Source organism: Pelobates fuscus, chromosome 3 (assembly GCF_036172605.1).
Source record: "Pelobates fuscus isolate aPelFus1 chromosome 3, aPelFus1.pri, whole genome shotgun sequence".
Taxonomy (NCBI): Eukaryota; Metazoa; Chordata; class Amphibia; order Anura; family Pelobatidae; genus Pelobates; species Pelobates fuscus.
Window position 1 is genome coordinate 235762135 of NC_086319.1, and position 12333 is coordinate 235774467.

General features: G+C 40.6%; 1 protein-coding gene across 1 annotated transcript in view; it reads right to left on the reverse strand.

Annotated features, from left to right (window-relative positions):
- CAMK1D (calcium/calmodulin dependent protein kinase ID) overlaps window positions 1-12333 on the reverse strand; it is a 294879-nt gene that overhangs the window by 144826 nt on the left and 137720 nt on the right. Inside the window, exon 2 of the mRNA XM_063448220.1 lies at window positions 7634-7765. Coding sequence (XP_063304290.1) covers window positions 7634-7765 — 132 coding nt within the window. The remainder of the gene's footprint in view (window positions 1-7633; window positions 7766-12333) is intronic.

A 12333-nucleotide genomic window follows, 5' to 3' on the forward strand; every position in this document is an offset into this window, starting at 1 on the left:
GCAGAGCACAACATTTCCACTAGCCACTGGCGAGTAAAAAATTCCACCCTGGCAAGTAGAAATTCAGTTCTGGTAAGTGTAGCCTGATAAGTGTGCCCAGGCTTGCATTAACAAGCAATTTGTTGTCCTGGCTAATACTTCACATATTAAGCATTGCCGTACAGTATTCTTGGTTAAAGTTTACTATATATGGGGAAGTTGTGTCTAGGCTCTAAGACTGAATTCTGAGCAGTCACTACATCAAAGTTTTTTGGAAAGCTACATATAGAAAGTTTTATTATATTGCTTCATTTTGCTACATTCAATTGGACAGTGTGATAAGATATTGCCATAGTTATCTTCTCATCTTTTCACCATCTAGGGCAGGTCTAGGCAACCTACAGCACTTCATATGTTGTGGACCGCATCTACCAGGATGCTCATAGAGCCATAATGCTGGCAAAGCATCACAGGAGGTGTAGTCAACAAGATCTGGAGTAGGCATGTGCATGGGGGAAATTTTCAGTTCGGTTTGGCATTCCTAAATTCGGAACTTCGTCAACTTTGGCACTTCGGCACTTTGGAACTTCGGCACTTTGGAACTTCGGCACTTTGGAACTTTGGAACTTCGGCACTTTGACATTTCGGAATTTCGGGACTTCGGGACTTCTCTTGCAGTCGCTTAGTTGATAACTCCCTAATTCCAACGGTATTAGGGAGTTATTTACCAAAAGGCTGAAAGACCTAAATTGGTATTTCAGCCAAATTTACTAATACTAAGTAAAAATTACTTAGTATTAGTAAATTTTGCCCCTACTCGCTATACCGCGAGTAGGGGCATGTCTAGTAAACAGTGCGCAATACCTATTGTTCACCCCCCCCGGCCTCCACCCTTGAGCGGTGGGTGGGGGCCCTAAACACTAATAAGGGGCGGGGGCTAATGTCCTCCCCTCTGGCCCCCACCCCTGAGCGGTGGGTGGGGGCCCTAAATACTAATAAGGGGAGGAGACCTACAGTAAAATAAGGGGGGGTCCTAATGTCCTCCCCCTGGCCCCCACCACTGAGCGGAGGGTGGTGGCCCTAAATACTAATAAGGGGGGGGACCTAATGTACTCCCCTCTGGCCCCACCCCTGAGCGGTGGGTGGGGGCCCTAAATACTAATAAGGGGGGGACCTAAGGTCCTCTCCCCTGGCCCCCACCCCTGAGCGGTGGGTGGGGGCCCTAAATACTAATAAGGGGGGGAACCTAATGTCCTTCCGCCTGGACCCCACCCCTGAGCGGCGGGTGGGGGCCCTAAAAAAAAGTCCCCCCCCAGGTGACTAGGGGTCCCCAAACCCGTAGTTAACCCCTCCCCCCCAAAAAAAATGATTTCCCTTCCTACCCCCCTCACCCTAAAATTAATGAGAGGGGGACCTTTAACTAAGTCCCTGTAAAAAAAAAAACTTACCATTCAATGTTTTCTTTCTTCTAAAATCTTCTTTTTTTAGCCCCAAAAAAGGTCAAATAAAAAAACATAATAACCGACGCAATAAAAAATAAAAAAAACGAGCGCAAAAAAATAATCCATCTTCCCTCATGGAGGGTGGGTGGGGGCCCTAAATACTAATAACGGTGGGGAGACCTAATGTCCTCCCTCCTGACCCCCACCCCTGAGCGGCGGGTGGGGGCCCTACAGTAAAATAAGGGGGGGGGACCTAATGTCCTCCCCTCGGGCCCCCACCACTGAGCGGTGTATTAGTATTTAGGGCCCCCGCCCGCCGCTCAGGGGTGGTGGCCCTAAATACTTATAATGGGGGGACCTAATGTCCTGACCCCTGAGCGGTGGGTGGGGGCCCTAAATTGGAATAAGGGGGGGACCTAATGTCCTCCCCCATGGCCCCACCCCTGAGCGGTGGGTGGGGGCCCTAAATACTAATAAGTGGGGGACCTAAGGTCCTCTCCCCTGGCCCCCACCCCTGAGCGGTGGGTGGTGGCCCTTAATACTAATAAGGGGGGGGGACCTAATGTCCTTGCCCCTGGCCCCCACCCCTGAGCGGCGGGTGGGGGCCCTAAAAAAAATGTTCCCCTCCCAGGTGACTAGGGGTCCCCAAACCCCTAGTTACCCCCTCCTCCCCCCCAAAAAAAGATTTCCCTACCTACCCCCCTCACCCTAAAAATAATGAGGAGGGGACCTTTAACTTCCCTTCAGGGAAGTTTTACATGGACCTTTAAAGTCCCTGTAAAAAAAAAAAAAACTTGCCATTCGATGTTTTCTTTCTTCTAAAATCTTCTTTTTTTAGCCCCGAAAAAGGCCAAATAAAAAACCATAATAACCGACGCAATAAAAAAAAAAAAAAACGAGCGCAAAAAAAATAATCCATCTTCACCCATGGAGGGCTTCCCGCAGTCTGAGCTCTGCAGGGCAGGGGAAGGCTTATAAAGCGTTGCCCCGCCCTGCAATTAGGCTCAGAGCACTATGATTGGTGGGTTTAAGCCATCCAATCAGAGTGCTCTGACAGGTAATTGAAGAGACTAACAGGTAAGTCTCTACATTTACCTGTCACAGCACTCTGATTGGTTGGTTTGAAATCCACCAATCAGAGTGCTCTGTGTCATTTTACACAGCGTGGGAAAGTTCTTTGGAATTTTCCCACGCTGTGTAATTTGACTCATAACACTCTGATTGGTGTATTAAGTAACAGCGGAATCCTGGCTATGTTTGTATACTTATTATTTAAAATTGTATACAATGTAACATTCTTCTTCTTTCACTAGGTAAGTATATTAGTACTTAGGCAATACTGTGCTTCGGAACTTCGGCACTTCTGCAATTTGACACTTCGGAACTTCGGCAACTTCGGAACTTCGGCACTTCAGCACTTCTGAACTTCGGCACTTCGACACTTCGGAAATTCGGTAATTTCTGAACTTCGGGACCTCGGCAATTCGGCACTTCGGCAATTCGGAAGTACCCGAATGCCCGAATTGCCCGTAATTCGGCCGAATTCACATTCGGACCGAAACGAATTGCACATGTCTAATCTGGAGTGCTGAAGGTTAGCTATCCCTGATCTAGGAATAGAGATGATTAAGAGGGTTCAGTGTTAACCATGGACTAGTATCATATAGCAGTCCAGCAATTATTAAGATTAGCATGTTGTATCAACTTGTACTTGCTGATATGTTGTAACCTAATATATATGGATACACTTTTAAAATATTTTTTCCAAAATATTAAAATATCAAAATATATATCATAGAAAAAAAAATCAATTTATAAATATATATATTGTAATATTACATAATTTTAAAAATTTTACCAAAAATATGAAATCATTTGAAAATCCTATCCAACAATATTAAATCGAGGCAGTTTGGCTCCAAAGTAACTAAGAATAGACCTGTCAAGGCATTGCAATTAGCTACATTAAAGTTAGAGATTTTCAGTTAGTTACATGTAAGTGAGTTGGTTAAAATTGGTTATTTTATCATATGATAAAGGAATGTATTGCACTGCCAAGGTATATATTAGTGCTATGACACACATTCTAAAAGTTATACATATACCAAGATTTAAGACATTTAGAATTTGTATTTTCTACCACAAAACTGGGTGTCTTTAAAGGAACACTGCAGCGTTAAGAATACACATATGTATTCCTAATGCCACAATGCCCTCGTGACCGTTTAGGTCACTGGCCAGTGCTGCCAGCATTAATTGGTGATTTACTTGCTACTTCAGCCCTGGCTGTGCGGGTTTCATCCATGTAGCTCCACCTCTTTGGCTGAGATGATCAATGTTGATAATCTCAGCTAATACAGTGCTTTCCTATAGGATAGCACTGGGAGGTTAGTGCATTTGTCGGATGGTCTCTCTGAGGTTTACTCTACTATTTTATGCAAGGGCATCTATAGGATGTCATATTGACAGCCACTAAGAAAAGTTAACCCTGCAAAGTAATTGCTATTCCTGTAGAATGGCAATGTTTTCAACAACGGTTAAAAACGAGGTACATGGCACCCAGACCACATCATTGAGATGACGTCTTGTTAATGGAGCTCAATGTTTTACGATAGGAAACTTCCTAATATTTAGATACTAGCAGTCTATGTCTAAGTTATACATTTGTTTATATTGTCATTGGTGTCTCCATTTTTCCTTTTTCTTTGCTGTATATCTTCTCACCCACTATACAGATAATATTGCCATAGCTTGTGATGTACTTGTTTGGGGAAAATAAACCATTATTTTAGTCTTGGAATGGTTTCCATGGATGCTCCCATGTGTTCTCCACAGCTATTGGAAGAGTTGTGTCACTGGATAAGTACTCTATGGAAATGCCTGTAAGGGATATGAGACTAAATGGGATCTTCAAGTGCCTGTCCCACAACATTTTGGTGGCTATTGCCTATCATGGCATCATTGATTGAGGATGTAGGGAGGGCTGACCAGCAATGAAATATTTTGCTGTTCACATAATTTTTTTTCAAGATAATTTTGTCATGGCCTCTCTCTTATGGCTAATAAAATTGTATTGCCTTTTTTTTTTTTTTAAATAATAGAAATATGATTTCAATCTGTGTAGTTCTGTTTTGAGTTAATATTTTATTCTACAATTTGCACTTTGAAATACTTTGTTCAGTTTGTTGTTCCATTAAATAAAACATCAGGAGGTTATTAAGGTTTCTGGAAAGGGGTAGTTTTTTTATTCTTATTAGCATATCAAAATGACATTCACCTCAATGGTTTCTCTTGCAGGTTTCAAAATGTCAAAAGATTTCACATAAAACTGCACAGCATAACAACAGCAGATTAACATTCATGCTCGCCCCCAGTTGGAAAAAATAACCACAAACAGATGTGCACAGCTGGAGGTAAACCTACTTACAATAACTTTCCCCCCTAACTTGTAAATGAAAATCCTGTAATACCAGAAATAATAATTGTAAAAAATAAATGCAGTGGTCACTAACATAAGTTGTCACTGGTTTACCAATAAGGCTCTCTTCTCAAAGCCTTACAATTCGTATCACATGTTGTTGTTAATGACGTAATGTCACTTTCCTCAAGTTGGACATTCTTTCCATTTGATATTTTTCAGAATATTGAAAAACATCTAAACTATTTTTAAGATAGGATCTTGTTTAAAACACATGAAATTGTATGAAAGCATTATTGCAATGTGAAATTTCACACATGATAAAATGGGACAGCCTGGAAGGGATTCTTTTTTATTGAGTAACTTTTGGAGGAAGAAAATCAGGTACAAAGGATTTTAAAACCTAGTACCTAGATATTCATTATTCATATTTCAGTAGGACAGTCCCTATCTTAGAGTTTTATTCTGCTGTCTTAATTTTTTAAGTACATTAGATGCTCAGCATTTATTTGACCAACATGACCAGACCGACAACTCCTTTAAGGAGCAGGGGTACCTTTTATGGGCATCGCCAATGACATTTTTAAACCACTTTTAAATGTATGTGGCCAAAATCCCACAAGTAAAACGTCAATGCATGAAACTGAAGGGGTGTTTACCCTGGGGTAATAGGAAAACAAACACATTTAATGATTGGGATAGGGCAAAGCAGACACCATTTTGGAGAAGCCAATCAGAGGAACACACCAAACACCTTAACTTTTTATAAACGGGCACATCATATTTATCATCCCTCAGGAAACTACCCACAACAATATGCTTACTGTAGACCTTGCAGCAATAATTGAAGGTGATCCAAGATGGAGGCACTCAGGTCCAGAAGTAAATACAGTGTTGTGGTTTTATTCATATTTTATAAACACAAATGTATTAATAATGTTTTGTTTTTTGTAAATTTGTATTGAGTTTACAGGTGTATATGACAATTTTACATAGAAAGGAAGAGTAAAGACACAGTCAGACATGTCTATTCCATACTAGTGCTACAGATCAACAGTTGAACAGAGTTGTAGCGCATACCCAAAATCGCACATTCATGCAGCTTTCAATCAATATCGCCCACTGCCATTAAAACACAGGTGCGGCATACAACAGAGAAGATAGGGGCAGGAAATTAACTTATACCAAGACCCCCGACTCAGAGTACATGCCCACAAAGATATTGGAGCAGTCGGCCCAGACAACTTGATAAAAAAACCTCCCCAGAATGGAATATCGACCTAATGAAGGCCTAATACCTCTTGCAATTGAATACAGTTCATCCTAGCTCCAATGAACATAACGTCACGCTAGTGTCCCCCGAAATGGACTAACATCTAAGGGCCTCAGTATTGCCGTGTCTGCCTGAGAGCTGACCAACATGCCCAGCCCTGTCCACAGTGGTTAAACTTGCTGTTTCCACCTCGGGTTGCAAACCAACAGACCTTCTCATAGTAAAGAAATGCATGCAAAAGAGGGAAGGTAATTCTGAAGAGATAGAAACCAAACGGAAGAAGACGAGGAGGGGATAAAAGTGTGGAAGACGACAAAAAAAGAATAGAAAGAAATAGATAGAAAATAAAAAAATAAAAAAGGGTGGGGAGTGGGGGAGTGGATGGTCTCGATTTTAAAATGCTTTCTAAATTATTAAATGCTGGAAAATACTTTGGAAAATGAAATACTAAATATTAACTTCAACACATCAAATCATTCTATAATAGTTATGGCTTCATTGAAGCACTGCATACAAAAATTTAATTTTTTTGCAGCACAGAGCACAGCAGTACCCTCCCGTCCTTAAAGCATGAAGGTACAGTGGTAAAACCCAAAACCCTTATGGACACTAGAAATACCGTGGGCTGTACCTCTTGCCACTCCTAGTCTGAAAATAGCACAGTTAGGATTAACCTTCTATAACCCTACATCCTCCATACATCTAACTCTAAATACATCTCACCCTAGTCACTTCTAACTCTAAGTCAACTCTAACTATAAGTCAGCCCTAAACCCTTCCTAACACTAATTACTCCCTAGACCTAGCAGCAATTTTTCCAATTTTAATTCGCATCAATGTAGTTCCATTAAAGAGATGCTTGTCAATTGAAACACTTCACTTTGACAGTAAGATCTGAATTGAACAATATTTTATTAATTAGTGTTTAAATGGTTGGGTGGGCTAATTTACTATCAGGATTAGTCACTAAAATGAATAAAAACCAATTGGGAGTGCACACGTCCCGGGTTGTGGGTATCTGTACAAGGGTGCTTCAGGAAGTGGGGCAAATCCCTGGGAGTTAGATAGGGAAGAGAACCTAGGCACACTAAGTAGTTTCCCACAAAGGCAGTCTTTATTGGTGAATAAGGTAAAGCAGTGTTTTGGCTGCTATATAAAGCCTTTATCAAGCCTTTTATCTATACACGAACCGAAACATTGATGTACTTTGTTTATCAATAAAAACTGCCTTTGTGGGAAAACTCTCTTCCATGTGATTTAGTGAATAACTCAGAATCTTCTATATTTAAGGCAAATGCTTCCAAAGTTTGCCATCTTGATTTGAAGACTTTTGTAAATCTGTTTTTCCATAGTCACAGCAAAGGGACATATGTTTCTGTTTTTAAACCTAGTACCAAAACCATATTATGATTGCAATAACAAGGCAATATAGCAAGTAAAATCAATGAGTGCATTGATCACACTGTGTACAGATAGCATATGTCATTACGGAATGTGACAACGGTTGTACCGAGCGCTTACTTTCGTAGTACAGCAATTTCATTCTCTATGCTGCTCTCTTTCCCTTTTAACGCTTTCTTCGGGATGCATTTCACTGCAAATAGCTTCCCAGTTGATTTCTCTTCAGCCAATACTACTTCTGAGAAAGCTCCCCTGTAAAAGAAAATAAAACAGGTTGATGGATATTAGAACGTTGCTCACTTTTTACTTGTATGCAGCATTTATAGATAAAGGTTTCTACAGTCCTAAAACTAAAACATGAGTCAACTGATGGGAAAAAATTGCTAGGTATTTTGTGATAAACCAATTGCCAATCAGTATGCCTTAATATGTACTTTAGAAATTTCTTTAAGTTATCATTATTAGTTCTTCTTATTTTATAGCAGTTTACGGCAGGTTTGTTTTGTTTGGAGTATGTGTCAGGATATAAAGCAGCAGGAGTGGTAATTAATAATTACTTAGTAAACTGAAATGAGGTACCAATAGGGATAAGGCAAAGGCAAGGTCAGAATAGCAGAAAGGTCGGACTAGGCAGCACAGATTCATAAACGTGTAAACGAGCAGAAAAGTCAGGCATCAAAGGGATCTAGCAGGAACACTGGTGTAGCACTTAAGGGAGCACAGTACAACTGAGCAAAGGGTGACTAGCAAATATATAGGAAGTAGTGGCACACACACCATGTCATGACACTCCTCCAACAATCCTTGAGGACTGCAAGGAGAATTGGCGCTCACTTCCCACAGCCTGAGGGGCTCTGCATTTCGGTTGGTTTAGAAAGTTGCGGGATCTGTTTAGACATTTTATGTGTGCTCCTGGCGGTCAAAAGAGCACCACACAGGGAGCTGTTGAGAAGGATTCGCCGAGCCGACCTTTCAGGAACCCGGCATGTGCAAGGAGAGATGCGGCAAGAGAGAACCAGGTAAGCAGCAAGGGCATGGCAGGCTGAGAGCAATTAAAATGTCTTTCAAGCTTTTAATTTTAAAAGGCTCACAAAAAAGATGTTACACTGATGCATATAAGCTACCAGACTATCTATTTAGAACTAGGCATGACAAAGACATACACAATATATACAATTATATGCATTGAAGGGGGGCGGAGTTTGACCACCGAGCCGTGCTGACGCACCTGCCACGAGCTCCGACCCGGCGGGCGGAATCCGGGGCAAAAGCGGTGGCTACCAAGCCCACAATCACTGGATGGTGCACCACCCACGTCGGGGGTGACCCGCTGAGTACAACGACACCACCTCGGTGCTTGTCGGCGCCGGGAAAGCTGAGACCCAAATGCGGCCTACTGGACCTGAAACAGAGGAGAGACGTCCGCTCTCCTCGGCGCAAGAGCCCACAAGCGACTTTACATGAGCCTACCCCCCCCCCCCTGGACTAGTGGGGGACATCCCGGGTCTCCACTGGACACATGGACCAGCATGGAACAAGAACTTACCAGCCACGAGATATAGCGGGGCAACAGACCCACGAGATACAGCCAAAATGGTTGCCCAACCTGAGTTGAGAAAGTGGAGCACCCACTCCAGGGCGCACACATCCCCTATGGCAATATTTGACCGGATCTGCGCTGGCCTCAGGGAAGTACTGCAAAATCGTGGAGCGACTCACCGCCAAGCTGACCGGATGGTGGCCTCATGGGTACGACCAGCAGGGCGACGCAGGTACTACAAACAGGTACCCCGAGCATCCAAGATGGCCGTCAGGCAAAATAGATACCGGAGGGCCTCGAGGCGGGACCTGGCGCCTCAAATCCAGCTACACACAATACTAAAGCACGTGACCTTAATCCCTGGTACCAGCACAGCACCAAGCGCCTCTCCCCAACCAATGCTGCAACACAAGCGAATGTGAGGCCGCACGCCACGAAGAGACGCCCTGGAACTGACCCCCGAAGAGGAGTTGCCGGGTTCTGTGACCGCTATGAAGTACTAATAGCAACAGCCCAAGGGTACTACCAGCATTGGGCATAGGCTGAAGTGCCTACCACACTGCTACACAAGGGTGATTATAACCTGGACTGTTTCAAGCACACAACCCGGCTAAATACCCAGACCCTGAAGCATAATACAAGCCCCGAATAGACTATGCTCATATGTCCTCATTGACTGGTGGTAATAATACTAACACTGATGAAACCCGTTCCTGATGGTTCCACGAACAGTTAACTTTGGCAAAGCAGTTAATACTCATGTTTAGACTAAGGAGTAATGCTACCTTGAACGTTAGGCAAGATTTAACAATGTTTTCATTCTATAGTACCTTTCAGCCTATATATGCACAGCACACTATGTCCAAGCACCACACACAGACCAACTTCTGGTATACCATAACACAAGCTACCAAATCACAACCACACTGCCCTAAACAATCTAACGTTGTTGAGCATCATTTATTCTATCTTATCTACTTTAACATGCACACCGTTCGGCCAAACTTGAGTTATACAGATGTATATATAAAAGTGCAAATTCTCATGCCACTGTCTAATCTTTGTCACTCTTGAATCACTGTTGTGGCGTATGTTGATATCCTGTAACCACCTGCATGACAAAATAAAGAATTAAAAAATAAAAAAATAAAAATTCTATGCATTGAAATTTTTTTTGAATGTCGGTTGTCTTTGGGTTTGTAAGATCTAAAGTAACATACAAAATAACAATTGGTTAATTATTCTATTAAGTCTCCAGGACACCAAACATCTCACAAATTATCTGCTACTGTCTCCCAGTCATCACAATACAAGATGTCTGTGCTACTGCCCAGAAATTATTATGCATCATTGATCTGTTTACTGTTTGATGGAACAATCTGGTGTGCTTGTATTGAAAGAAACAAAACATACATACAAGAAAAACAACAAGTGGCCAGTGCCCATCAGTCAGTGGACTTATTGAACATAAGTATTGAACATGTTTTTTAAAATTATATAGTATGTCTTTGTATTGGTAATTGAAGTTGACTGGCAGTAAATGGATACTTGGCATGCTTACTTAACCCCTTAAGGACTGAGCCAAATGTACACGTTGTGAACAAAACAAAACGTAAACAAAACCTGGCATTTGCGCTATATGTCTGTCCAACCGTAATTCACCTCTTTCATATTAAATGCACCCCCCCTTATTATATATCATTTTATTCAGGGGAAACAGGGCTTTCATTTAACATCAAATATTTAGCTATGAAACATAATTTAATATGAAAAAAATGGGAGAAAATAAGAAATGTTGATTTTTTTTAGTTCTACATGACATTTTAACTGTTAATGTCATAATACTGTTTGCTTTTACTGCAATAAAATACACATATTTGTATTCAGCAAAGTCTCACGTGTAAAACAGTACCCCCTTTGTACAGGTTTTAGGGTGTTTTGGGAAGTTACAGGGTCAAATATATCATGTTACATTTGAAATTGAAATTCGCCAGATTGGTTACGTTGCCTTTGAGACTGTATAGTAGCCCAGGAATGAAATGTACACCCATAATGGCATACCATTTGCAATAGTAGACAACCCAAGGTATTGCAAATGGGGTATGTCCAGTCTTTTTTAGTAGCCATTTGGTCACAAACACTGGCCAAAGTTAGCATTAGTATTTGTTTGTGTGTGAAAAATGCAAAAAACGCCAACTGAAAATGGTATGCCATCATAGGGGTAATTTTCATTCTTGGGCTACCATAGGGTCTCAAAGGCAACGTAACCAATCTGGTGAATTTTAATGTGAAAAAAATGAAACACAAGCCTTATATTTGACACTGTAACTTTAGAAAACACCATAAAACCTGTACATTAGGGGTACTGTTGTACTTGGGAGACTTCTCTGAACACTAATATTTGTGTTTCAAAACAGTAAAAAGCATCACAGCAATAATATCGTCCGTGTAAGTGCTGTTTGTGCGTGAAAAATGCAAAAAACTTCACTTTTACTGGCGATATCATCGTTGTAATACATTTTACTGTTTTGAAAAACTAATATTTGTGTTCAGCGAAGTCTCCCGAGTAAAACAGTACCCCATGTACAGGTTTTATGGTGTCTTGGAAAGTTATAGGGTTAAATACAGTGCTAGCAAATGAAATTCTCTATACTTTCGGCATGGGTTGTCAGGCAGGTCCCGCTAATTGTAATTAATTAAGATATCTAATTATGTAAAAATATTACATAAACATATATGTAGAATTAATATATGTATATATATATACGTATGTGTATATTTATGTGTATATATATATAATTTTTTAAAATATTTTTATCACAATACAGTTAGAATGAAATAACACACATCTATATATTTTTAATTATTTATTTTTAATTTTTTTTTATTTTATTTTTTTACGTTTTAACATTTTTTTTTATATTATATATAAATATATATATATAACAATAATTATATATATATTTAATCAGTATCAGTCTACGTGTAATTTGATATTAATATATATATATATAAATATGTATATATATTAATAGTAAAATACACCTAGACAGTGTATGTTTATGTATATATATATATATATGGTCTAAGTATATTATTATTTTTTTTACACTTATTTTTATTTTATTTTATTTTATTTCCAGCCAGCAGTGGGACTAACTGTCATTAAAGGCAGTCCCCCTGCTGGCAATGAGAAAGGCAGCTAACCCGGCCATGTGATTATGAGGTCCTCGCAAGGACCTCACTCTCACATGGCCGGGGGGGGGGGGGGCTGCAGGAG